This window comes from Bos javanicus, chromosome 22, assembly GCF_032452875.1.
Source record: "Bos javanicus breed banteng chromosome 22, ARS-OSU_banteng_1.0, whole genome shotgun sequence".
Lineage (NCBI taxonomy): Eukaryota > Metazoa > Chordata > Mammalia > Artiodactyla > Bovidae > Bos > Bos javanicus.
Window position 1 is genome coordinate 48,682,800 of NC_083889.1, and position 27,141 is coordinate 48,709,940.

General features: G+C 46.2%; 2 protein-coding genes across 3 annotated transcripts; one reads left to right on the forward strand and one right to left on the reverse strand.

The window, feature by feature from the left end:
* The first annotated feature begins 1,492 nt into the window (after positions 1–1,492).
* Positions 1,493–20,605, forward strand: WDR82 (WD repeat domain 82). Its single transcript, XM_061396797.1, has 9 exons — positions 1,493–1,981; positions 7,220–7,317; positions 10,024–10,090; positions 14,235–14,334; positions 14,755–14,871; positions 15,118–15,273; positions 15,701–15,770; positions 16,335–16,477; positions 17,741–20,605. The coding sequence occupies exons 1-9, from the start codon at positions 1,821–1,823 to the stop codon at positions 17,768–17,770; spliced, it is 942 nt and encodes a 313-aa protein (XP_061252781.1). The 5' UTR covers positions 1,493–1,820; the 3' UTR covers positions 17,771–20,605.
* Positions 20,606–22,501: 1,896 nt separating this feature from the next.
* On the reverse strand, positions 22,502–27,015 carry PPM1M (protein phosphatase, Mg2+/Mn2+ dependent 1M). Of its 2 annotated transcripts, none has more exons than XM_061396795.1 (10): positions 26,732–27,015; positions 25,967–26,090; positions 25,571–25,825; positions 25,013–25,125; positions 24,585–24,669; positions 24,374–24,492; positions 24,173–24,236; positions 23,832–23,939; positions 23,580–23,728; positions 22,502–23,271 (listed from the first exon to the last, which is right to left on the reverse strand). In XM_061396795.1, exons 1-10 carry the CDS (start codon positions 26,953–26,955, stop codon positions 23,127–23,129), a joined length of 1,386 nt encoding a protein of 461 aa, XP_061252779.1. In that variant the 5' UTR covers positions 26,956–27,015; the 3' UTR covers positions 22,502–23,126. The 2 variants fall into 2 exon arrangements, with proteins under 2 accessions (XP_061252779.1, XP_061252780.1); XM_061396796.1 differs by lacking the exon at positions 26,732–27,015 and adding an exon at positions 26,310–26,696.
* Between the last annotated feature and the right edge of the window lie 126 nt (positions 27,016–27,141).

Consider the following 27,141-nt stretch of genomic DNA (forward strand, 5'->3'; position numbering starts at 1 on the left):
CCTTGGTGGCTCAGACGGTAAAGAATTCCTGCAATGTGGGAGACCTTGCTTCAATCCCTGGGTTGGAAAGATCCTCTGGAGGAGGGCATGGCAACCCACTCCAGTATTCTTTCCTGGAGAATCCCCATAGACAGAGGAGCCTGGAGGGCTACAGTCCATGGGGTCGAAAGGAGTCGGCACTCTCCAGTTGCAGTGCAGGAGCTTCTCATCACAGTGGCTTCTCTTGTTTCAGAGCACAGGCTCTAGGGCGCTCAGGCCTGAGTTCAGTTCAGTTCAGTCGCTCAGTCGTGTCTGATTCTTTGTGACCCCATGAATTGCAGCATGCCAGGCCTCCCTGTACATCACCAGCTCCCAGAGTTCACCCAAACTCATGTCCATCGAGTCGGTGATGCCATCCAGCCATCTCATCCTCTGTCGTCCCCTTCTCCTCCTGCCCCCAATCCCTCCCAGCATCAGAGTCTTTTCCAATGAGTCAACTCTTTGCATGAGGTGGCCAAAGTACTGGAGTTTCAGCTTTAGCACCAGTCCTTCCAAAGAACACCTGGGACTGATCTCCTTTACAATGGACTGGTTGGATCTCCTTGCAGTCCAAGGGACTCTCAAGAGTCTTCTCCAACACCACAGTTCAAAAGCATCAATTCTTCAGCGCTCAGCTTTCTTCACAGTCCAACTCTCACATCCACACATGACCACTGGAAAAACTGGAAAAACCATAGCCTTGCTTGACTAGACGGACCTTTGTTGGTAAAGTAATGTCTCTGCTTTTGAATATGCTATCTAGGTTGGTCATAACTTTCCTTCCAAGGAGTTGGCCTCAATAGCTGTGGTTCCCAGGCCCTAGAGCACAGGCTCAATAGTTGTGCAGGACCGGCTCTGCCGCTCTGTGGCACGTGACATCCTCCCAAACCAGGGATCGAACCCGTGTCTCCTGCACTAGCAGATTCTTTACTACTGAGCCACCAGGGAAGCCCAACAACGCTTTCAAAGAAGGCTTAAAGAAAAGTTGTGGGTGGTCGTCACAAGAAGGTACAACCAAATGAAAAAAAAACCCATCCACTTAAAATTTAGGCAATCTAACATATAGTACACCTTAAAAAAATACAGAAGTTGAAATCTCGTTCTGTCTGTTGTGGACCAACGGTCAAAAGCTGCCAGCGATGACTCACACCCAGAACAGGCCTCCTGGGGCGTAGCCCACCTCCACAGTACCTGCTGTCCCTGGGCCTGCGGCCGGGGATCCTGCAGGGGGCGCCTGAGTCTCTTAGCGGTGGCGAGCTTGCACACAAGCCCGAGGCTCCGGGTCACCCGGGGCCTTGGAATCCAAGGGGTAAGGACGTGGGAGTCCCCTCTCCTCCCGCCCCCGCAGCAGGTCGGGGAATTGCCTCTTGGGGCCACCCAGCCACGCCACTCCCTGCCGCCCGCGCTGACGTCACCGCCCCGCCTCCTCGCCTCGCGCCGCCGTTCCCGCCCCGCCCCTTTTCCCGGCTGGCACCGCGGTGAGGTTCCTCGCCCTCGGCTTCTGCCTGTTGTCCCAAGATGGCGGACACAATGAACCGGCGTCGCGCCGACTGGCCCTGAGGCGACCGTGAGGACGAACGGTCGGCAAGGCCCCACAGTCCGGGCAGAAGAGTGTTGCTTAAGCAGGAGGAGAAAGAGGAGGAGGCGTCCCGACTGCCGGCCGCTCTCCCGCCCGCCGCCGGCGCGGCGCCCGCCCCGCCCCGGTCGGCCCCTCGGCAGCCCGCCCGTTCCCCGGGCCCCGCCCCGGCCCTGCGCCGCTGCCGCCGCCGCCACCGCCGCCGCCGCCTCAGGCAGCCGCCGCCATGAAGCTGACCGACAGCGTGCTGCGAAGCTTCCGCGTCGCCAAGGTGTTCCGCGAAAACTCTGACAAGATCAACTGCTTCGACTTCAGCCCCAACGGCGAGACGGTCATCTCGAGCAGCGACGACGACTCCATCGTGCTCTATGACTGCCAGGAGGGCAAGTGAGTGCGGCGGTGGCCTTGGGCCCGGGTCTGAGTCCCTCCCGCCCTCCGCGTCGTGGCCCTGCGCTCGCCCCGCGGCCCGCTCTCTGCCCGGGCCCGGCCCCGCGGCCTGTTTTGCACACGCTCCTGCCAGGGCCGCGTCCCCTCCGAAGCCGTCTGGGAGACCGTTTTTTTCTTAATAACGATGGCGATAACAATAATCATGTTTTTGTCTTGTCTGCCTTCGGTCTCCTTTCAGACCGCTTTTGCATCTCTGGCCAAACCCCACCTTGACCTTGACCTTTAAACGCCGGGTCCGCCCACCGCGGCCCCAGCTGGTAGCTTTTCCGCTAGTCGGGCTTAGTCCTCGGTGCCCGTCGGCTGTGTCCCCCTTGCAGAACCGCGGAGGCTGCTCGGCTGCCTCATTCAGCAGAGGCAGCTCCCTCTGCCCTCTGCTCGGTGACCTCGATTCAGTCCTGGCCCATCGCCGGTCCCCTGCCCCTCAGCTTCCCGCCGTGTTTCTGCCGGAAGGCCGCGTGGGTTGCAGTTGTTACCTGTCAGGATTTATTTGTTGTGCCTCTTTGGGCCCCTTGTCTTTTCCTTTCTGTTGCAAATCATTCTCTTACTCCCTCAGCCCCGGTTCCTCCGTTTATAGTTAACTTTGTAACAGCATCTGAAACTTTTCCTTTTTGCCAGACACGGACGAACCTGGCCGTCCCATCCCGACCTGAATGTGAACCTCCTAATAGAACAAAGAAAATATCGTGTAACAATTTCGTGTTTCTTCTTGTACTTGTTTTTTAAATTACACCTTACAGTCCATTAGGACTTAACCACAGTTCTAAGTCTGATCATGACATTTCTAGGTTGTCCCAAGTCCTCTGGAGACCCAACACATGTGTATCTCTGCAGAATCTTAAAAGCACAGCATTTTGCCAATTCCCCCCTTTTTCCTCAGCTCTGCCCCAGACTTGCTTTCTCCATGTCCCTTCTAAATTGTGAGCTCCTTTTTGAATCCTTGGGCTTTTCTTTACCTTCTCCAGCCGTTCTTCTGTCTGTTTTCTTTAAACTGATGTCTTCTATAAACTTTCAGAACTTGTCTCTTCACTTCTGAATTTGGTTATTTGAGGTAATGGTCTATTGTTCTCCCCAATTTTTCCTATTTGGGCTGTGAAAAAGTATTATGTAACTGGCTTTGGATCTGCCTGCAGTGTGTGGAAGAGTGGCCTATAGTGGTGGTCCAAGGGGAAGAGAATTGTTAGCTGGACCAATGCTGAGTGGTGATGTATTCATTTCTGTCCAAGTCTGGCCACTTGCATTAACGTGGATTAGAGTCACGTATAAAGCTAGGGTGGAGATAGAGGTTGTGGGGTCCTGGAGCTAGAAGAAATTTGAAGCTGACTTGCTTGAAATGCTTAGTGCTTGTGCACAGATTAGAACCTCTCCCTGGAACTTGAGGATGGAGGTGTGTGTCTTCATTCAAAGAAAATGAAAATCGTGAAAGCATTTCTTCAAAGTTTGTCTCCAAATATGGCATAATTTCCACCCCTTAGTAGAAATGACATTGACTGGAAGTCCTTCTTGTTATAAGTAAAATATTAATTTTATAACATAATTCACTTCATTCATTCATGTAGCATTTTTGCATAATTACAAACTTGCAGAAAAGTTACACCATTGTTTCCAAGAACTCCCAGGATCCAATAATTAGTTATGTTTTGCTCTGTTTTCTTTGTCATCTCTATGTAAATGTTTACATTTACATACGTATATGTATGTGTGTATATGTGTGTGTATGTATATACAGATATATATATATATATATGCATTTTTCCCCTGAACCATTAGATAGTAATATAGAGGTATCAAGCCCCTTTATCCTAAACACTTCAACACGGATATCCTAAGCATAAGGACGTTTTCTTATGTAACCAGAGTACAGTTATCCAAATTAGAGATGTAATATTAACACAGTAGTATACAGCACATTCTTTAAAATATTCTCATATGAATTGTGACCTTGTTTCATGGTGATCTGTGATAAGAGAGTGATCTGATAGACTGGGTTCTAGTTTGGCTTTGTGACTAGGTATGTGACATTGGTCAGATCTCTTCTCTAGCTTCAAGGAGTCCATGATCCTAAGTGATAACGTGAAGAAAAAAAATTGCCACTAGTGTAGGTCAAACCAACATTGGAAGAAAAGTAAGATTTCCTTGGAAAGCACAGTATCTGTATTAGGTGGTACTAATGTTGGGAGTTTGAAAATAGCTAAAACAAAATTCTTTGTGCTTAATATTTTCTCTGTTTACTGTTCATTGACACTTTTTTAATAATGGAGTTCATCCACTGAGTGATTTTGGGGAGAGGGGAGGTGCACCACAAGACATGTAGGATCTTAGTTCCCCTACCAGGGTTCAAACCCTCGAACCCTGCATTGGAAATGCACGGTCTTACCCACTGCTGCCAGGGAAGTCCCAAATGATTTTTTTTGTTTGTTTAGTATGAAAGCATACAAAGGATATTACTTGTGGTAGATGATGTGAATTTTAGAGAAAAGGATTTAATATTGTTTATTCTTATACGGTTCAATATGTGAACCGTGAACTTCCTGATGTTCAAGCTGGTTTTAGAAAAGGCAGAGGAACCAGAGATCAAATTGCCAACATCCGCTGGATCATGGAAAAAGCAAGAGAGTTCCAGAAAAACATCTATTTCTGCTTTATTGACTATGCCAAAGCCTTTGATTGTGTGGATCACAATAAACTGTGGACAATTCTGAAAGAGATGGGAATACCAGACCTCCTGATCTGCCTCTTGAGAAATTTGTATGCAGGTCAGGAAGCAACAGTTAGAACTGGACGTGGAACAACAGACTGGTTGCAAATAGGAAAAGGAATACGTCAAGGCTGTATATTGTCACCCTGTTTATTTAACTTATATGCAGAGTACATCATGAGAAATGCTGGACTGGAAGAAACACAAGCTGGAATCAAGATTGCCGGGAGAAATATCAATAACCTCAGATATGCAGATGACACCACCCTTATGGTAGAAAGTGAAGAGGAACTCAAAAGCCTCTTGATGAAAGTGAAAGTGGAGAGTGAAAAAGTTGGCTTAAAGCTCAACATTCAGAAAACGAAGACCATGGCATCCGGTCCCATCACTTCATGGGAATTAGATGGGGAAACAGTGGAAACAGTGTCAGACTTTATTTTTCTGGGCTCCAAAATCACTGCAGATGGTGACTGCAGCCATGAAATTAAAAGACGCTTACTCCTTGGAAGGAAAGTTATGACCAACCTAGATAGCATATTCAAAAGCAGAGACATTACTTTGCCAACAAAGGTTCGTCTAGTCAAGGCTATGGTTTTTCCTGTGGTCATGTATGGATGTGAGAGTTGGACTGTGAAGAAGGCTGAGCGCCGAAGAACTGATGCTTTTGAACTGTGGTGTTGGAGAAGACTCTTGAGAGTCCCTTGGACTGCAAGGAGATCCAACCAGTCCATTCTGAAGGAGATCAGCCCTGGGATTTCTTTGGAAGGAATGATGCTAAAGCTGAAACTCCAATACTTTGGCCACCTCATGCCAAGAGTTGATTCATTGGAAAAGACTCTGATGCTGGGAGGGATTGGGGGCAAGAGAAGAAGGGGACGACAGAGGATGAGATGGCTGGATGGCATCACTGACTTGATGGATGTGAGTCTCAGTGAACTCCAGGAGTTGGTGATGGACAGGGAGGCCTGGCGCGCTGTGATTCATGGGGTCGCAAAGAGTCGGACACGACTGAGCGACTGATCTGATCTGATCTGATTCTTACCTAATCACCAGAATCATAGTTTGTGCAAAGAAGCTTACCATAATATTTGTGAAAAAATGTGCATAGTCCTCTGAAATGGATGCATTAGAATCTAGCTATCAAACTAGAAAATGATATGAGGTAAAAGATTATGTTAAGCACAAAACCTTAGGTTAGTATTATTGATATATTTGAGACAAATAGACCATATGTAATTGAAACTGAATATTTTCCTTAGACCATACCCTTTAACATTGGTTCTTCAGGCTCTGTCTTGATTATTGTAGGCCCAATACTGAGGTAAGTAAGCTTCTCTTTGCATTGGTAGACGCAGAGTCAACTGTCTTGAGAGTAAGCACATGTTCATATGCACACTCACTCCCTCACTCTCATTCACTGGTTAACACAGTAACTACATGGCAGAACCCAGGATGGTGGACTCGACAAGGTAGCATTTAAACTGATCTTTTTATTAACTCATCTTTTGGGAAACGGTGAGAATGGGAAAATTCAGTGCATTTGGAGTGAGAAATCTTGTTTGTAAATAGGTTTAATGTAGGGAAACCCTTGACGTCAGAAAAATTGAAAGTGCAGATTGACTTCTTAAAGCTCCCTGAGTCATCTGATTGTTTAGCATCTAGGTTTCAAGAGGTTTTTACATTGAGAGGGTGAACTTCTTTTCCATAAATTCTTGGTAAACAGTAGTATAGGATTTATGAAATCCTCCTGTACATAAATGTAGAATATTATGAAGTTTTTGATAAAATATTTTGATGAGATCAGTTTCGGCTTGATCTTTAAGATTCTGTAGAAGAAGATAACGTTTAAGGAATTTCAACAAATAGACTGATAACCTGAAGCTTAGAAATAAGTGATTTTACATTTAAGTAAAGAGAAAAGAACTAATGACTAGTTTTGATATAGAGAGTTAGGTTTGTCTTATAAAAGGCTCAGTATGTGCTTTGGAACTATAAGATAGAGAGGATGGAAATACTAGGTTATATTAGGAAAGGCAGTTTTGTACCTGGTTTCAGTTTTGATAAATCATTTCTTGAAGAAAGAGCATCTTTCCAAGTGAATGGCTTAAGTTCTGGCCTCACTGGTGTGACATATTCCCATTTTCCTCTTTCTTGTAAGTTATGAATTGTTTTATGTGTCTGTCTTCTCAGATAGATGTACTACTTCTCAAAGCTTACTTGTGAACACTGTAGTAAAGTCCGATTTGAGCCCTCAGATTTACTTCTACTTCCTAACTTTGGCATTTGGTTCAGGCTGTTGCCCTTGATTGATTCTGTTTATTTCCTCCCTTTTTGGAAGAAATTCTGTTTCTTTTCAGTGTTAGGACTTACCAAGAATCTTCACCCTTCCCACATCATTCAAGTGCTTCTCTTTACATGAAGATACTAGATTTTGGTGTTGGAAGATTTTGATGGTTTTCTTTCTCTGTCCATTTCCTTGGCAGACCAAAGAGAACCCTGTACAGTAAGAAATACGGCGTGGATCTCATCAGATACACTCATGCAGCAAATACAGTCGTTTACAGCTCTAACAAAATAGACGGTAAGCAAGCTTCTTTTTAGCAAGTTAATGGTCATGATTACCTTTGTTAGGTAAGGTTTATGGAATCTTTGTGACCGCTTATGTTTGTTTATAGTTATTTTAAATTTTCCTGTGATATTTGCTGTGCTAACATCATTATGACTGAAGAGATGCTGGAAGCAAGCCATTAGTACTTTTGAAGGACTTGAAACTGAGTAAGAAAGTTTTCTAGTTTAGGGTGGGGAGTGGAAATAGGAAGCTACGAATTATATTTACCGTTTGTGCTTCTTGAAACTTCAAAGAATACTTTTAGAAGAAATAAAAGAAAAGAACACTTGACACACAGCAAGTGTTAAACAGTGCTGCCTTCCTGTTCAAAATAATACAGATTTGAGAAAAGTTTTCACAGATACTTTCAGGTATGGTAGTTTAGTAGACCTTAGAAGAGTTTTTGTATTGTCCAATCTATTGATGGTTTGTGTCACAAAGGACAATATACTGACCTTAGTTTTCTTTGATTCCAGGGACATTTTTGATCTGAATTTTATCCCCCTTTCCATTTATTTACTTATTTAAATTTTTTGGCCATACCATGTGTACAACATGTGGGATCTTAGTTGCTCCATCAGGAATCAAACCTGTGTACCCTGAATTGGCAGCGCAGAGTCTTAACCACTGCCACTCCAGTCTTAACCACTGGACTCCCTTTCTTCTTTAAATAAAGTTAATGCCTTTGAAGAATAATAGTTATTTTTCAAATTTTAAACTTGTGAATTCTTTCTCTAATAAAGGATCTTTGTTTTTACTGCTTTTCCTCTGTGATAGGTCATTCTCAGTTGATAGGTCATCTTGGAATTGAGCTATAACACTTTCATGTTAGGACTGGGTTTTTTTTTTAAATCTCACTGACTTATTGATTATTTCATTTTTAGCAGTAAGATTTTTCTAATGTCATTCAACAAAGGTTGCTTAGACTGCTATTTTGGTTATGCATATCTCAGAGCAGATGAGTAGAAGTTTTTTTGGTTGTTTTTTTTTTTTTTTTTTTTAATGAGAATTCTGTACTTGATTTTTAGTAAGTATATTGTTTGTACTTTTCATGCCTTTATTTCAGAAGTGGTTTTCTAAGTAAACAGTGCAATTGATACTTTTGGACAAGAATATAAAACAGGATTTTGAGGAAATATATCTCTGTGATCATCTGAATGAATGGTGTTTCTCCTGTTGGGGTGTTTTTCTGGGTGATTAAATGAGAATGCTCCAAATATGGTGCAAGATGAGGCAAATGTGTAGCACTTGCAGCTTTGCTGCCAGGCCTCTGCTGTGAGGACGTTGCCTTTCCTGTTTCGAGCACATCCGGAGTTGCTCCAACGCTTCGTATCCTTTTGCCTGATTCCAGGCTGAGGTAGTAGTTTGTACAGTTTGAGGGTCTATGATACCACCCGGTACAGGAGATAACTGTACAGGCCACTGCCTTGCCGGGAACAGTGCGCCGGCTACCGAGTGGGGCGGAGATGATGGCGACGCCCTGCCCACCTATGGGAGACCAGGTAATGGGGAAGGGGTCTCTTCTGTTCAGGGCCCGTGAGGAGTTCCTCACAGTAGAACAGTCAGGAATACTTTACAGTTGTCATTTGAGAACTTTGAAGGTGTATTCAAGGAAGCTGTTTAGTTTTGTGCCTTTTTCCCTCTCCCAGGTTAAATATTAGTACCCCTGTAAACGAGTGGAAAGAATTTGTGCTTTCAACCTTTTTGTTCCTGTATACTGTTTGCCTCCATAATGTTCTTTCTGTCCTTTCCTTTTCTGTATTTTGGCCCTATTGCCTTTTACATTTTTCAACAATTGTTTCTTATTCCTAGTCTTGTCAGAAGCATGGTACTTTCCAGTTCTATTCTTTATGGAACTTCATTCCCTTCCCAGCACCATCGTATTTTGTTTTACTTTTTCAGAAGGAATGATTTGGGTTTTAAGAGTACTTTTCTTATTTTCTGCAAGCACAGATCTCTGATGACTCCCTTCTTTGATCCTGTAAAAATCTCACTGCTGTGAACTGGACTTGGTATAGTTTATGACTCTGATGTTTAAATATCTTGCAGTCTTTTTAATCTAAATTTTCTCATTTCTTCTTTTGGCCACTTTCTAACTCACTTCTCTGTATAAGGGGCCATTATAGTTGGTTAATTAGAAAAGGAGTAGAACTTTACTTCTCTTTCCATTTTATTTAATTTTAATGTAAATTGTGTATTCAGTTTACATTCAGATGAGGTGAAGGTTGGGTTGACATGCTGTTGGAGAATACTGGAGAAAAATATGCCAGAGTCCAGCCTGATCCAGAGCTCAGTATGGTTGTTTAGTTCTTCGAGCCTGTTTCGTCAGTAGCTCAGTATGTTTTTCTTTAAGGTTTGCATTCTGTGGGTACTGAAACTGTTGTGAGGTTTTTTTGGGGGGGTGGGGCATATTTGCAGGATAATTTACATTGTAACTATGCAGAAGCCAAAGATTGGTAACAACAATGATTTTTAAACATAGCTCTCTATGCTTTCAGCTTGAGAACTCTGCTTTTGAGTTACGTGAAATCTCTAGTGCTGTGGAAAGGAGTTATTCACTATTGTGCATTCAAACTTTGCTTGAATAATGGAGAACAATGAATTCTTTTACCTTGTCTTTTCAAGATGAAAACGCAAAGTAAATTATTTAAAAATAATAGGATATTTGTCTTCTTTCAGATACTATTCGTTACCTGTCATTGCATGACAACAAATATATCAGGTACTTTCCTGGACATAGCAAAAGGTAAGACACAGGTGTTAAAAAAAAGTAAATAGGTTATCCAGAGAATAAACGAGTGGAGAGATTTTATTAGTGAAATGAAGCTAGTTTCTCACTGCTGCTTGGCGTATCTCTTAAGTCTTCTCTTGTTAACCCTTCCTAAACAGTCAGCTCTAGATTAATCAAGGTTGTTGAGGCAGGGGTAGGACTTCATGGATAAACTGAAACCTCAGTTAAAACATTAATAGGAAAAATGTGGACTAAAGATATTCATTGGAAACCTATATAGTAAAAATTGTATTTGGCATTTAGAGATCTCAAATATCAGACATCCCTTAATGAAAGGACAGTTTACATGTCTGAGGCTTCCTGTATAGGTGGCCCCCATTTCAGCATGCCCCTCCTCTACATAAACATGTTCCATATGAAGATCTTCATAAGAATGCAAAATTAATAAATTGTTCTTTGTTACTTTTTGAAAGTTAAGAAACTTGTTTCCTTATTCAGTTTCATAATGCAGGTTGTTTGTCTCTTATCCCAATTCTCCTAGTATTTTTCCTCTGGTTTTTCAAGTTTGGGTTGAATGTTAAACACAATTTCCCTTGGATGCTATTTTAATCACTGGTACTTTCTTTGCAAATGTACAGTAATCCAACGTGGAGTGGTTCAGAGCCCTGATAAGAGGTGGGCGGAGAACACCCTGTTTACAGTGGCACTTGTGATTGGGCTGGGCGTTTTCTTTGTTGCTGAACATAAGAGGTGGCAATTGTTGGTTACTGTGTAGTTCAGACAAAGAATGGCTTGTGACTAGTAGATGTTTTTGTTTGTTAAATTAACGTTCACAAACATATTGTCTGTAATTGGGAGTTGATGGCAGTTGTTTGAAACTGTCCAATTTTACCACTTGCCCAATTTCTTGACCTCCTGATTCTAAATAGATAACTTTGTCCCTCTTTTGTGAGAAAGTCAAGGCCATCCAAACTGAGTTCTTTTCAACTTCTGTCTTTTCCGCCTAAATTCTTCTCTTCCTTAGAAACCTTTCCCTGAGAAAGAAGTAGTTTTTTTCTTCCTTGAGAAAAACAACCCCTCTCTACTTTCTTCCATCTCCTTTGCTGCCTACAGACTTCCTTACCTTGAATTTTTTGGTTGAGAATATCACCCACTTCTTTTCACTGTCAGACATAGAAGAATAATCTGCATATTCCCATCTCTACCTCCTAACATTCATTCACTGTTTAATTCTCTCATCCAAGCCAAGCTGTTTACTCCCCTTTCCCTGCTGCCTCCAGGTAAAATATACTGCCTGGGGCTTGCTTTGGCACTCAGCCTCTCAGTAAAGCTTTTTTTTTCCCCCTTTGGCTTTCCATCTTGGTTCTGTTCTTGATATTCTTGGCCTCTCTTTCTCCTTTAACTCTGAAGTAAGCAAGGTTCTACCCTAGCTTTTTTCTCTTCTTCTTGGTATTTTCTCAGCTACCTCCATCACTGATTTCATTCATCTCAGATGGCTTCCCAAATCAGTATTTTCAGCCTATGATTTTCAGACTGGACTTCACACCTACAAGTTTTATACACATCTCTGTAGGTCTCTGACAGATCTGATACTCCATCCTTCGTTAAATTCCTTGGGCCAGTTCCTCTGTTTGCCTCATGTTTTTTCCATCTGTCTCTTCTAGTTCTCCCAACTCAAAGCCTCTGTTGTCTGTTCACTGCTTTTTCCCTGCCTTCACATTCAGTGAGCTGTTAAATCCTGTTGACACTACCTAGGTTTAACCTCATGTGTCACTTTCCTCCATACTTACTCCTTTGCTTCTGTCCTTGCTCAGGTAAATTACTGTCAAATCCTAATCTCCCCACCACTCACTATCCTGCTTCTGCACTCTAGTTTTTCTTTTCTTTTCTTTTTTTTTTTTTTTACAGTTCTGACCACTTCACAGCCTCCATCAAAAAACCTTGGAGTCAGGTTCTTTTCTGTCTGACCCGTTTTCCCAGTGTTGTTGAGGTGAACTCTTGCGCTGCTTCCTGAACTGCTTCATGCCTTCTCCTATCTGGCATCTTCCAGAAAGACCACTCCCATTGAAACCCTATTCAACACAGGTGTAGCTGCTTCCGGAAAGCCTTCTCTGACCCTCTCTTGGAATTGTCTGGGCTAGACAGTTAAGCTTTCTTAGAGTGGAAATCTTGTTCCTCCTTGCATTCCCTGTGCTTCTTAACAGAGCCACATGCCAAGGTAGACTTCCTCTGAACTTCTGACATAAAATTACATGTCCATATGCAATCTCCTCACTCTGTTTTATTACCACCTCAGCATTCCCAGGAAATTTTGGCTTATAGTATCTTTAAAATTTTTAAGTTGATGATCTAGTGCAAATGTTAATTTAGTTATGCTGGAAGATTTGGAGTGGGGTGGGTGGCGGGGAAAGTACATTTTCTCATTTTCTGTTCATGGCACACATTTTAATTCTTTCTCATGGAACCAAAACCTCCTGAACCCCTTTCAGTGTCATCTAAAATTTGAACTTCCTCTATTTCTACAGTTAAAAAATCCACTCACAAATGAGTTGTGTGACTTAATCACCTTATTTTTTAACTTCAGATTTTTCTTTGTCAAAATGAAACAGTACACCACCATCATTTCCTCTGCAATCTTCACTTATGACACCCACTCTTTTGTCTATGAAGTGTTTTTTTTTTTTTTTTTAATATACATATATTTATTTATTTATTTGGTTGCGCTGAGTCTTAGTTGAGGCATGTGGGATCTAGTTCCCTGACCAGGGATCGAACCTGGGCCCCTGGCATTGGGAGCCCAGAGTTTTAGCCACTGGACCACCAGGGAAGTCCCTATGAAGTGTTTTTTAGCCAAGCCAGAATGTGGAGCTGCTCTTCCATAACACCCAGAAGGAAGCACCATCTGAGTGTCCATTTTCACAAGGGCTTCCTCAAGAACCCCCCTGGTTAGGGCTCTGGCATGCTCCAAGAGGCAGGTAAAGCAGAGTCACATGCTGTCCTTCTCCATAGGCTGGGCCCAAATGCTGGGGACATGGTGGGTATCTTCAGTGCAGAGCATGGCAGAGCAAGAACATGAGCAGAGGGGAAAAGAGAGTCCAGATGAGGCCTTGGAAGAAATATTTTTCAGTGAGTGAATCTTAACAGTATAACCATAAAAGGGGACCCATATCAGAAACATAGCATAGGCTGTTAGCACAGGCCTGTGGCTTTCCGTAGGTATGGCGCTCAAACTATCAACCTCACCATCACCTAGGAACGTGTTAGAAACATAGATTGTCCGACTTATTGGACCCACAAACCTCTAGTTAAGGAATTTTTTTATTAATAAATTGAGATATAGTTCAATACCATTAATTCATCCTTTTAAAGTGTACAATTCAGTGGTTTTTAATATATTCACAGAGTTGGGCAACCATCACCACTATATAATTCCAGAACATATTCATCACCCCAAATAGAAACCCTGTATCCATTAACACTCCCCATTTCCCGTCTTCCTAGCCCCTGGCAGCAACTAATCTACTTTCTATCTAACCTCTTTAACTTTCATGCATGTTTAATATGAATAAGTGATTTCATTTCTTTTTATTACCAAGTAATATTCCTATGTGGTGATAACACATTTTGTTTATCCATTTATTAGGTGATGGACATTTGAGTTGTTTCTACTTTTTAGTAGTCATGAATTATGCTATTATGAACACAGACGCATGGGGATTTTTCTTTTTGACATGTTTTCCTGTTTCTTGGGTGTATACCTAGCAACGGAATGTTTACCTTTTTGAGAAAGTGTAGAACTTTTTCAAAGCAACTGTACCATTTTACATTCTTACCAGCAGTGTATCAGGATTCCAATTTGTCCACATCCTCACCCACACTTGTTATCTCTCTTTAATTTTTGCTTTGCTAGTGGGTATGAAATGGTGTCTCATGATTTGATTTGATTTGGAATCGTATATTTTTATGTTGTAGCTTTAAGTTGCTTTTTAAATTATACTAATTGCCTTTGATTATTCCAGATTGCTTGTGTATGCCTGTTTCTTAAAATAACATTCTTAGGAGAACATGTATATAGGGAGGCAGGCCAAGTGGTTTAGAGTTCATATACAATTATTGCAGATATTTTGCTTCAACTACTATTTATCTTGATGCATTGCAGGGTGGTGGCTTTGTCCATGTCACCTGTGGATGACACTTTCATTTCTGGGTCTCTTGATAAGACTATTCGGCTCTGGGATCTCCGCTCTCCTAACTGCCAGGTAATGTTGCCTCACAGTTACACTTTAAGTGTTTTCTGTGGTAAGCACTATCATCGGTGCTCCCTCTCAAGGAAAGGGGAAAGCAGTGTTTTCTTTCTGGAATCCCAGAGTCTTTAAATTTTGGAGAAAATCTTTTCTTTTCCTGGTAGGTGACTGATAATTGAGTTAATACCTTAATCCAGTGCATATTTATTATGATCCATGCCTTAGTGTTTTAAAGGCAGTTTTCCTGGAGACTCTGAACTATAGATATTAGATTTTTATTTGAATTCAGGGTCTGTAAAATTGTACAGTTAGAGTTGATCTGAAATGAATTGCATGGAGACCTATTTTTTTAAAACTTCATTTTAGTTAGTTTTATGTTTGTTTTTGTAGGATCCTGGGTTCATTAACTTTTTAAAAAATTTTCTTTTTTCTTAGGGTCTCATGCATCTACAGGGCAAGCCAGTTTGTTCTTTTGATCCAGAAGGATTAATTTTTGCCGCAGGTGTCAATTCTGAAATGGTCAAACTTTATGATCTTCGCTCTTTTGATAAGGTAAATCTTTGAATCTTTGAACTGTCTTGATACTATGGAAGTTTTGAAGGGTGAGATGGACGTTGAAGAGCCTTTTTCTACACTAGAGGAGGTATGTGGTAGATCTTAGAAAGCATCAGAGCAGTATGTAATCCTCTGCTTTCCCTAGTCCCAAAGGAATCTAAAGGGATAGAATGAGATTTGGCTCTGGCAGAAAGAATGATTGATGTGCCTTGGGCCTGAGGCTGCTGTCTTTTTCTTTTGCAGGGGCCATTTGCAACATTTAAGATGCAGTATGATCGGACTTGTGAGTGGACAGGACTTAAGTTCAGCAATGATGGCAAGCTCATCCTCATTTCCACCAATGGCAGCTTCATCCGTCTGATCGATGCATTCAAGGGAGTTGTGATGCATACATTTGGGGTGAGCTGACAACTTTTGAGCTCTTTTTTTTTTTTTCCCCTCCCAATGTTCTTACCTTTTTTCTATGGTCATCCCTTCTGAGAATTATGTTAGCTAGTTGATGGAGACCAGCAGTTGTCCTTGGTTAAAGGCATGGACTGACATTTTCTTCCTGCACATGACATTAGTTCTCTTGGATTCTGAGACATTTACTTCTCACTCAGTGGCTCAAGTTTGGTGTTTAGATATATAATAATTCCTGACCATAAACATTTTCTAGCTCCCTTGAACATGCAGTTGGGAGTGAATTAATTGTAAAGGGTGGTAGCCAAGTCTGGAACCTTGGTAGCACTGTGCATTGAGAAGGTGTATGTGGAGTCAGTGTTTGTAGGCAATTATTTTTTGTTAATGGCACTGTAACGAGTATTGTTTTGCTTTTATTTTTTAGGGTTATGCTAACAGCAAGGCTGTCACATTGGAGGCCTCGTTTACTCCAGACTCCCAGTTTATTATGATTGGTAAGCTTCCTTTATCCCCTTTGGGGGTTATTTCTCTGATACTGTGCATTATGTTATTTTTGCTGGTTATAACTAATTAAGAAACCATTTATTATCCTCTTGATAGAAATTTCCAGATTTCTGTGTAGCACATTATGTCAAAGATATTGTGTCTTTAAACTGTCCTGGCTTTGCATGTCTTTACTGGGGATGGGCGTTAATGATGGTCTTCTCCTGGACCAGCATAGAATTAAGTCCTGCAAGCACTGTCTTGCTGATAGTAGCAACTTCCTGTTGTAACCTTGCGTTGAGTCACCTTAGTGTAGATGTTTGTAGGGTGATCGTATTTAGCCCCCTTTTTAAATGAGAAAACTGTAGTTAGAGGGGAAATGGCTTGCCTGAGAATAGAGTCTAAATCAGTTCCTAAAGTGTCTTTTCTTCACTGTCTTTACTCCTCCTCCATTTCTGCTGATGGCTGGGTCCTGAAGGTTGGCCGCTTTCAAGATGTCAGTCTGTGTCTGTTTGCCGCTTGTCTTTGTAGTATGCCTTGAGCTGTTGTTACATGCCTTGATCTTTACTCTTCAGGTTCGGAGGATGGCAAGATCCATGTCTGGAATGGAGAGAGTGGTATAAAAGTAGCTGTATTGGATGGCAAACACACAGGCCCCATTACCTGTTTGCAGTTCAACCCCAAGTTCATGACCTTTGCCAGCGCTTGTTCTAACATGGTATGTGAACAGCGGGAGATGTCCTCCGCGTAGGGGCCCTCTTCATTTGGGGTGGGGTCCTTCTGTGAGCACAGTGAGTTTTAAGTAGGCACAGTTACAAGCAGCCACGTTCATGTTTCTCAGCTGGTGGCCTCCCTGTTTCGCCTCTGTTATCTGATCTGTGATTGGGCTGGCCTTGCACTTTTACTTTTCTTTCCATGATCTGGGATCACCTCTGAGGTCCTGGGAGATCTTAGGTCAGCTCTGGCTCCTGGTTTTATGTCCAGACTACCTGAAGCTAACTTTTGGTTTCTTAAAACTCTTTGACCCAGCCTTTTGTGGCTACAAACTTCAGTTTTTCCATTCCTCTCAGATTATGCTGAGTTCATCAGAAATTCTTAGTTAATCACAGCTCACCACTTAGAATTTTCTCCAGGCCCCTGTCTCCTCCTGGACAACATGAGCAAAACAAAGTAGCAGTGAATCTCAACCTCCTATTTCCTTTTGGCATCTCCTAAACCTGTCTGGAGAAGGCAATGGCACCCCACTCCAGTACTCTTGCCTGGAAAATCCCATGGATGGAGGAGCCTGGTAGACTGCAGTCCATGGGGTCCCTAAGAGTCAGACACGACTGAGCGACTTCACTTTCTCTTTTCACCTTCATGCATTGGAGAAGGAAATGGCAACCCACTCCAGTGTTCTTGCCTGGAGAATCCCAGGGACGGGGAGCCTGGTGGGCTGCCGTCTATGGGGTCGCACAGAGTCGGACACGACTGAAGCGACTTAGCAGCAGCAGCAGCAAACCTGTCTAGGTATTGGTATGAGGCATTTCATTACTAGCCTACTCAGAATACATTGCTCCATCTCTTTTTCTTTTTAACTAAGAAAACTGTCCCAAAAAAAATGTAGCAGAGACATCCAGTCCAACCTCTTTTGTTATTTATAGCTCCTGAATGAGAGGGCCTGCCTGAGGTCACTTGTAGGTTAACAGTGAAGCCAGACACCCACCTCCCAGAGAGTACTTCTTTTTTTTTAAACACTGGACCTCTGTGATGGAACTTAGTGTTGGAGTGAAAAAGAACTAGCTTACTTTCACATAGATTGGGGAGTGTTTCTCCGTTTATAGATTGCCAGTCAGTTGGTCAGGAGGGAGGGCTACCAGCCATAACTGCTTCAACTTTAGGGTTGGGCTCCTTGATGGTGGGGGAGGGGTAAGAAAATCCTTCAGCATTGAGGAGAGAACCTTGGTTTCTTAGAGTTGACTCATGTTCTTCTTTCATCCAGGCCTTCTGGTTGCCCACCATTGATGACTGACCTGCATGGTGCTTGGCTGTTTTCTGTACAGCGAGGGTGGCAAGTAGGAAAAAACTCAGAGGGGACTAAGATAATAGTGGGATTGGATCATTTGACTGGGCTGGAGAGCATCCTTCCACATGGCCTTCCCAAGAATGTGCTGTACATCTGCTCAAAAGAAAAAAGTTACTTTGCCGAACTTCTTCAAAAGGACTCTTGGTGTGGCCGACTCAATCGGGACTCAGACTTTCCAGCTGTCACTGCACCGAGCTCCTCCAGAGGAGTGACCAGACTTGTGATGAGGGTATAGTGGGCCCTCGAGACGCCTTCAGTTTTGAATGTATTTGCTGCTGAGGAGTCGGTGAAGTTGTTATTTCTGCACATCCCTTCTCCCACCCCCATAAATGCATGGGAAGCCACAGTTCTGATTTTGAGATGCTAGGGCAGTTTAGTGCCCCTTGCCCTCACCCTGCATGTCTTGTTACTGGGTCTCCCTGTGTTATTGTGGCATTGTCCACAACTGTTGCATTACTTAGGTGCCAAACATTTACAGAAGTAAGTCTCCATGTATTTTAGGGTCAGAAAGGGACAGATACAGAAGGACCTTGCTTTCCAGGAAGTCTTGCCAGTTAGTCATGTGAAGGTGGGTGACCTGACCATGCCTCAGGCTCTGGGTAGGCAAAGGGTCAAACCTGAAAGGGAGGGAGGAGTGGGAGCAGGTGAATTCCTGGGGCTGGGAGGTCTAGCAGCAGCTTGGTGTGGTCCCCTGTCATCAACACAAACCCTCGGTCCTTCTGGGTGCCTGCCAAGTTTGATTGTGTATGAAAGCAAGGTGGGCGTCTATTTTTGTGCATGAGCTCCATCACGCGTTCCTGTGGGCCAGTATTGTGGAGTGAGTCCGAGCTGTTTACATTGATGCCTTCCCTGCCCACCACAAGTTGTGTACATAGTCTCCAGATGATCCTACCCCTTGCCCAGCTCCCAACACGGGGCTGGCCTAGGCCTGTGTTATATTTAGCCTTTTTATATATGACTTGGGATTCTGTTGTTTGTATTTTAGCACAGTGTGTGTACACCTTCATTTAAATATATCGTGTGTGTGCATACATATATACATATATATATGTATGCACATATATATATATATATATATATTTTAAAAGTATCAAAGAGTTCAGCTGAAGGAGATGAAGTCCCATGCCTCCAGAGAAAGACTGCATCCTTGCTAATAGTGTTTGCCACAAGTGTTAGTGAGTCTTCCCTATTAACTTTTTTCCCTTCGGGAGACTAAACAAAAGCAAAGCTTTTGAGTGTTTGCTGTCCCCATGGCAGCTAAGTGAGGGTCTTGGAATGACTGCCTTGTGTTCCTCAAGTCGCACTTTGGGGCCTTCTCTGCAGTATTAGCCCCTTTTTTGCCCAGTGATGCTCTGTCTGCGCCTGTATGTGTGTGACAGTCACTTTTGCATGCCTTTTGTGTCTGGCTTCTAGCATTTGGGGACAGGATGCTGGAACCAGAGCATTTTCAGCTTGTCTGAGGCTTCTTTGCCAATTACAGGTCACTCCTGTTTACCTGGTATGTCTGCTTTCTTGCTGCTTTTCCTTGTCTTGTCTTGGGGAGGCTTCCTGATCGGGGTTGAGATGAGCTGTAGATAGCTCATTACCTTTTCCCCTGCATGGCCTTCTTAGAGCAGGACAAGTGGCATATTATTTCACCAAGTTCTCAAACATATAAGCGAGTAACACATTCCCTGCAGACCCAGAAACAGGCCCAACAAGGTTATGTTTGACTTGCCCCAGAGTACCTACCCACTGGTGGGGAAAGCAAGCCATTACTCTCGCCATTCAGCAGCAGGAATAGGCTGTGAATTGCTAGCAGTTACTGTTTTGTTTTCTTTTGCTTTTTTAGCAGTTACTTTTTGGTTTGTTCCTCAAATTTAAGGGCAAGGGGCATACATCTTTGCCAGACATAGACTGAAATCTACAGTTTCTGCAGTGCCACACTATAAAGCTCTGCATTCTCAGAGTGGAGAGACTTTTAGAAACCAAGTGATCTGAACTATTAACTGCCCACCCCTGGCTTTCCAGGGTAGAAAATTCATGGTAGGAATAACTGTTCAGAGAGAGTACTTGGAACTGTAGGTTAACAAGAAGGCCTGCGTAAGTGACGTATCTGTACCCAGAGCAGCCACCATGCATGACTTGTCTGTCCGCAGGAAAATGATTTGTATTGAGATCCTGTGTGTCCGAAGCAGAGGCAGCAGGTCCTTTGAAAATATGCACTGCATTGCTTCTGTTTATGGGGACCTGTGGCTGCAGAGCCAGCTCCTGAGTTGGGAAGGAAAGGGAAAGATGCAGCTGGAAGTAACCGAAGATGATGCGGTGGCGGAAATAAGGCAGAATTAAGGGAGGAGTGTCTGTGAGTCAGAGACCCTGAGGAGCACCAGGGCTGCTAAGACACCTTCAGTGGGAGCCGAGGTGCTTAAGTTCTCCCGGGGATGGGGGGCGCACCAGGCTCTCCAGAGTCAGGGCCAAAGCCACTGATTTATATGTGACAGTGACACTGCACTGCTCAACCACCAGCCAATGGGGTATTTTTGGTTTTTTTTAGAAAAAAATGTAACTTGCAGTCATAATTAATGCTTATTAAGAAAAATCTGGGAATTTTAAAAAGAATCAGTTTACCACCCAAATGTTACCACTGCTAATCTTTTGGTGTTAAGTGTTCTTCTAGACATTTCTGTGCATATAGATTTTTGGTGTGTTTACATAGTTGTTATTCTACTGTATATACAATTTTATGTCCTTTTTGTACTTAACATATAAACATTTTTTCCATGTTATCTGTCTTAGACAGAATTTTACGGCTGCAGCCTCTTCCATTGAGTTTTCATAGCACTGTTTGCCTTGTTCTTAGAGTTGGAGGGCATGGGGGTGGGTTGTCCCCTGTCAGTCCTCCTGGCTCATACTGGGACTCACTGTAATGCTGTGGACAGGTTGTTGGGCTTGCTGGGACTGCCTCTGGTAACTAAGGCCTGTGGGCTGGTGGGAGGAACCCTATATCAAGCTCCCAGTGCACAGCAGTCTGGGTCCCTCAACCCCCCATTCTAATAAGCAGCAGTAGGCCAGAAATGAGTGACCCAGAAAAGGCAGGCCTGAGCCAACCTTGAGATCCTCAAAGACTGTATTTGGTGTACACCTCAAGCTGCCTTTCATCCTCACTGTTAACTTCAACTCTTGATCAGCTGGCAACCTCTAGCTGGAATAAGGTTCATCCTGCTAGGCACTAGGTTGTTGGGGGGGGGGCAAGTATAGTGGAAATAAAATTCTGGTAGAAGGCCTGGCCTGTTCCTTGGTAACCCACTGCCTGGCTGGTGAATTGGCAACTCACTAGTACCGTGGCATCCTCAGCTGCAATACCGGGGGCCTGCCACTTTGCCCCTGGTCATTAGAGGTTGACCAAAGGCTCTGGAGGGCAGCAGAGGGAGCGAGCCAACGTGTAAGGGGCAGGCCATGCACAGGCTGTCAACACGACTGTTCAGGGAGGAGGAGGTCCCCCTAACGGCCTGCCATGAAGGCTACTGTGGTTTTTGGCTCTGCTGAGAGACATGAACACGCAGGTGACCGTGGCTGCCTTTGCAGTGGTCACTCCTGTTGGTTTGGCTTGTTTGCAGTTGAGAGACCTACCGTTGCCCACTTCCTGGGCTTCAGCCTTGTGATGTGAGAAGCAAAGCAGACTGTGGGTGAGCTGGCTGAGTAGCTGACGTGGGTAGTGGGTTGGCAGGCACAGGATACCACTCACAAAGCTTTGCTGGGGTCGGGGGAGTGGAGGGTGGGGACTGCTGAAGAAATAGGAAGTAAAACTGCAGGGCGGTAGGGCACAGTTGTGCATGCCAGATGTCTTACTAGAGTCTTGGAGAGGGTGCCCAGAGCTGCTGGGGCTAACCACAGTTGGTCATGACCCAGCTGTGGACAGAGGTAGGCCCAGAAGTGCAGGGCTATGGAATATGACTGTAAAAAGTGAGTAATTTCATAGTTTATCCTATCTCTTCCCTAGAGAACATGTAGGAAATGGAGTCTAAAGTGAGTTAATGGGCAGGAAAGGAGCTCTGGGAGCCTCCCCAGTGTGTTAAATAAACAAGTTTCACCATCATATTGGGGCTTAGTGGTCCTTGTCCTTTCTGGCTGCAGTTTAAGGCTGTGAGTTGCCTGGTAAGAATTAATCTCAATTGTACACCAAAGTAAGAGTAGATGAGGGAGGAGTTAGATAAGGCTGAGGTTATGAAATTCAACAAATACTAAGCATCTAAGCCTTGGCCAGTGCTGGATGATAAAAAGGGGTCTTGTGAGGAAGTTGAACTAAACTACTCATGAAACAGCAAGCTCTGGAGCCCCAACTAACTTGTCTCCGGTCAGTAAGTCTAGCTTTATTCTAAATTTACTGTAAACTTTATACTAAAACTACTATAATTTGCATTTTTTAAAAACCCAAAGGCATTCCCTCTGGTACCTCAAGCCCAGAACTCACAGCCAGCAGTGGGGACCCTCCCTTCTGTTCTCCCGGGCAGCAGTTCTCTCACTGGGGCTCATCCCAAGCTGGGAACTAGGGAGGCTGCAGAGAAAACAGTGCTGATTGTAGGAAATTTGTAAGGTGGAGCTAAGGCTAAGACTGATTTTTTATTTTAGAAGAGAACGAGAAAAAGCAAAAAGTGTACTATAATGCCAAGCTTTACAGCAATTGACAATTCACAAGGGTTCTCTGCATATACACATTTAATAGGGAGGTGATGGAAGCAACAAGGGCATTGTTGAGGCATCAGCCTTGGGCAGGGCTGGGGCCAGAGAGGAGCAGTCAGGAGCAGTGATGAGGGCATTCACCACTCAGCCACCTCTGGGGCTCCTTCTGCCCGTTAGTTTCTCCCCCAACTATAGCCCCTGGGTCCGTGCCTCTCCTCCAGCACAGAGGGGAGCAGACCAGGATCTCAGTGACATTCATGCATTAGAGACCTGGATCCAACCACAGGCTGTCTGCCCTTTCTGGCATCCTCGGCCAATGCACTTAGTCCAGCTGTCCCCATTTGGGAATAATGTATTGAGGCTGTTCAGGATCTTCTCTGAGGAGCCTTGCGTGGAATCCTAATGTCAAGTGACTGCCATACATTATTATTGACAGCGTTCTTTGCCTGGCAGGGGTGGGGACCTGGGGAACTCCCTATGTTCTTCCAGCTCTGACTGCCTTGTAGAAATGCGCACCTTGAAATAGGCTGGGGTCAGGGCTCGGTCTGGGACTGGGGCAGGCAGACCTGCTGTTGACCGTGGTGGAGGGATACCCATATCGCACCTGGCCCCTTAGTGGTTCTGGGATGCGGTGTCTGAATCCTCAGCGGCTACTGTGCCCCTGGCCCTGGTGGTGCAAGGGAATCACGAACACAGAGACGTCGTCGTAGGACACCTGCCCTTCCTGTATAGGACTGTCGTCCGTCCCCTGTGTGCTGCGTATCAGCATCTTGGCCAGCTCCGAGAACCTGTGGGGACCATCCTGCAGATGTACTTTGGGGCCAGATCAAAGAGGCAAGGCCAGCCCTCCGGGAGAGCTCACCCAGTTCTCACTGGACACTTGAGAACTCAAGCAGTGCAGTCTGACTGTGTGGACCATGTGAGTATGGACCCAGAGAATTTGAGGACCCACAGTCACCCCCAGGAAACCTGAGGTAGCTCCAGTCCTGGCCAACTGTTCTTAGCCGGACTCCTCTGTTGTGTTGTCTTCTCCGTACTTCTTAATGCTGCTGCTGGTACTAACCCAGGTCCAGGCAGATCCCAGCAACTACAGTACCTGTGTGGGTCCTCTCGGTTGCCAAGGAGGAAGCTCCGCACCAGCCATGCCACTTGCTCATTGGACAGGACATCCCAAAGCCCATCAGTTGCCATGACAACCACATCCTCCTCCTGGGGCTCCAGCTGGTCCATATTGAGCACAGTCACCTGCAAGGTAAGTCTGAGGTCTCCTCACTGCTCCCTTCCTAGCTCCCGCCAACCTTGCATTGTCTGCCTTACTGGGCAGATGGAAGTGCTGTGGCCCCCTCACCTGTGGGACAGATAGCAAGAAGGGCTTGAGCTGAATATTTGTGTCCAGGACTCTGAGTTGATGGTCTCCTAGACCCCGGGAGACGGCCAGGGTTCCCAGTAGCCGAGCCTGGAAATAATAGAGGTGTGAGGTGATAGCAAACAGCCCCAGAAAATGTACACGTAAAGCACACACAGGTGGACTGTGACCCATGGGCCCCTGGGCTGAGGGAGAAACATCCTGTGACCTTGGAGCAGCCCCTAGGACCTCAGCCAAGGCCCCCCACCCCACGAGGGACAAAGGAGCTCCCACCTCCACAGGGGGTGATTCAAGAGGGATTCTCAGAGTGGCCATTTACTGACCTGCCTACCCTGTCCATGAATCAGTGGGTACTTGAGATCCGACTTCTCCACACACTTGTAGCTCCTACCAGGAGCAGACCCAGCATCAACCCAGGCCAACAGGGCCCACCTTGCCTCGTGGAAGGGGACTGCCCCAGGCCACCCAGCTGAGCCTGGACCCCAGGGCCCTCCCCACAGTGTCCCCAACCCCACCTCACTCACCAGCCACTCATGTGGTGATCCCTGAACAAGACCTTCTGCCCCAAGTCATCCCCCTTCAGTCGCCGAGGGAACTCCAGTCGGGTGAACTCACCAGCCAGAAGCTCAGGGTAGATAAAGGCCTGGGATAGGGAGGCCTTGCTCAGATCAGGCTCCCTCTGGTGGCCCAGGAGCTGGGGCTGCATCCACATCCTCCTCCACTAAGAGCACCTACCAGCTGCTGGATCCGCTGCCGCTCAGTCTCTGGGGTGAACTCAGAGCTCAGGGGCCGTACCTCATCCCTCCGCACCAGAATGGCCCTGGATGAAGTTTTAGAGGAGACGGAGAGGTCTGTGGAGCAGCCTCCATCCTTACCCATGGCCTCCCTCCTGCTGGCCCCTCCTCCAACCACCAGGGGCCAGTTCTGCCCATGCCAATCCCTTGCTCAAAGCCCCTCCATGACTGCTTAAGTCCTGCAGGGTAAAGCCTCAACCGTCTGACCTGGTCCCTGCCCCTCTGGCATCTGACACATGCCCGGTACACAAACAACTCAGCCAATCTTCCTCATTTCTGTCTCTCCACTTCCAGCCCCCTTTCACTGTCCCCCCACCTCTCCTGCCCGTCTGCTCGCCCCATCTTGCCCACCTTCCAGGGCTCACTCACCTGCTGTCCCCAGCATTGGCCACATACAGCTTTCCCTTCAGGGACACAGCCACCAGGGCTGTGCAGCCACCCACCTGGCCTGAGGCCTCCAACTCTCGCCCGATCACCTCATCCTGGGGCAAACCAAGGCTGCTTTAGCTGCTACTTGTACTGCCATTGTGCCAGTGTCCCCAAGCCCCACCCTACAGCGCACTTCCCAACCAGCAAGCATGGCAGTCCCTGCCCAAAGTCTAGCTATGACTCCAGGATCCCTGTGGTCAGGAGATCTAAATATATCCTTGGGGAGGTATGGAAGTAAACAGTGAGGAAGAGAAACCAGGGACCTAAAGGATGTGCAATGAGATAATACAGGTAAAAGCACCTAGCACATATTAATAGGAAGTGCTGGGGAAATAGGAGAGGTTATGATGACTGCTTAATAACAACCCAATTTTATCCTCTCAATCCGAAGATCCAGGGTGATCACAATTAAGTGCAGGGACGCCCCCCTAACCCAGAGTCCCTCAGATCCCTGGGGATAAAACCTTCCCTCCTTCCCCAGCCAAAGGTCACACTCACACACTCCTGAAAGGCACTCTCCAGAGCCCCGATCACCAAGTCTTCTGTTCGAATGCCCTTTTCCTCCACAAACTGGGGGTCACTGGGGCAGACGCAGCAGCCGCTGAGGTGCATGGGGGGCTGAGTGGCCACCATGCCCTCTACCACAGCCTCCAGCTGCCGGCGCAGGCAGGAGTGCAGAGTGTTGGCAGCCAGGATAGCTGCAGCTGGACCGCCGTGCCCATCAAACAGTGCCCAGTAATGACCTGTCAGGAACTGTACAGGAAGGGCTTGGCATCAGGATCTGCCTGGCCTCCCTAGTTGTCCCCTGGCTGAAAATGGGGCACTAGGGCAAGAACCTCAGTCTGCAGTCCTGGCCCCAGTCTATAAGAGGGGCTCAGGCTCAGCTGCACTCACCTCCTCTGAGCACAAGGTCTGCCATTCCTGGTCCTCTTCAACCCCAAACTCACATCTCCGGATGCACAGCTTCCCACAGGCCGCCTGATCCTCATTGAACTCAGATTTCTCTGCGTTGATGATTCTGAGGCCAGGATGTGATCAGTGACCCTTTTAGGGACACACCTCTGCCCCCATGGACACAGAGAACAGTTGAAACATAGAAGGGAGCCCTCCCTCTGGAGCAATAGCCACCGTGCTGTCCCTAACACACACCTGGACAAACAAATGCTGGTAGTTTGCAAACTGTTCAGTGATCTCACAGCTAAGGCAAAACTCAGGACTCAGCCCCTCTGGAGCTTACCTGCTGTCCTGGGCTGGGAGGTAAGGGCAAGGCTGCCTAGGGAGGTGTGAGGCTTCCTTGCCTATCGGCTGCCCCATCTCAGCCATAACCCAGGGTGAGATGTGTGTGTGTGAGGAGTGGAAGGACTCTCCAAAGCCCAGAACGCTGGACCTCTGCCCAGTGACACTACCTCTTTTGGAAGCCTGACGGGGTAGGTTTTTGGGCTGAGAGGGCAGGTCCTTCCCGATGGGATGCGGGAGGGACCCAGAGGAAGTTATCCACAAGGTCGGGGGCGCGGGATCCTTCACTCAGCTGAGCCTGTTTTCTCAGTCGCCAGCACGGGACCCCGGGCGGGATCATGGGGTGGGGGACGCGGCCTCAGGATAAGACTCGCGGGGAGGGGGGAGGTTCGGGCGCGGGCCCGTTTGGGGCCGGGCACTCACTCGGCGTAGCCTGCGTTCCAAGGCAGCGAGCGGCCCCGTACCGGGCTGCGCACCGGCCGGGCGTCCGGGCGGCGCGAGGCGTCGGCGGTGCCGGAGCTGGAGCCCGAGCCGCGCAGGAAGCGGGGCCGCCGGTAGGGCACAGGGCTGGTGCGGGGCCGGGGTGGCCGCGGCGCGGGGAGCGGGCCCCTCGGCAGGAAGCGGCGCCGGAACCAGTCGGCTGACATGGCGCGTTGGCCGGGGGCTGCCCGCGGGGCGCCGGGCGAGAGGCTGGGCCGACGGCACCGCCCACTAGTCCCCGGAGGAGGAAGCGGGCTAGGGGCGGGGCGGAGCCGGCTGCGCGGCGACGCCCCTAAACCCCAACCTCCCTGCCGCCCGGGAGGGAGCCTGTGCGCGGCCTGGGTGCCATCAAA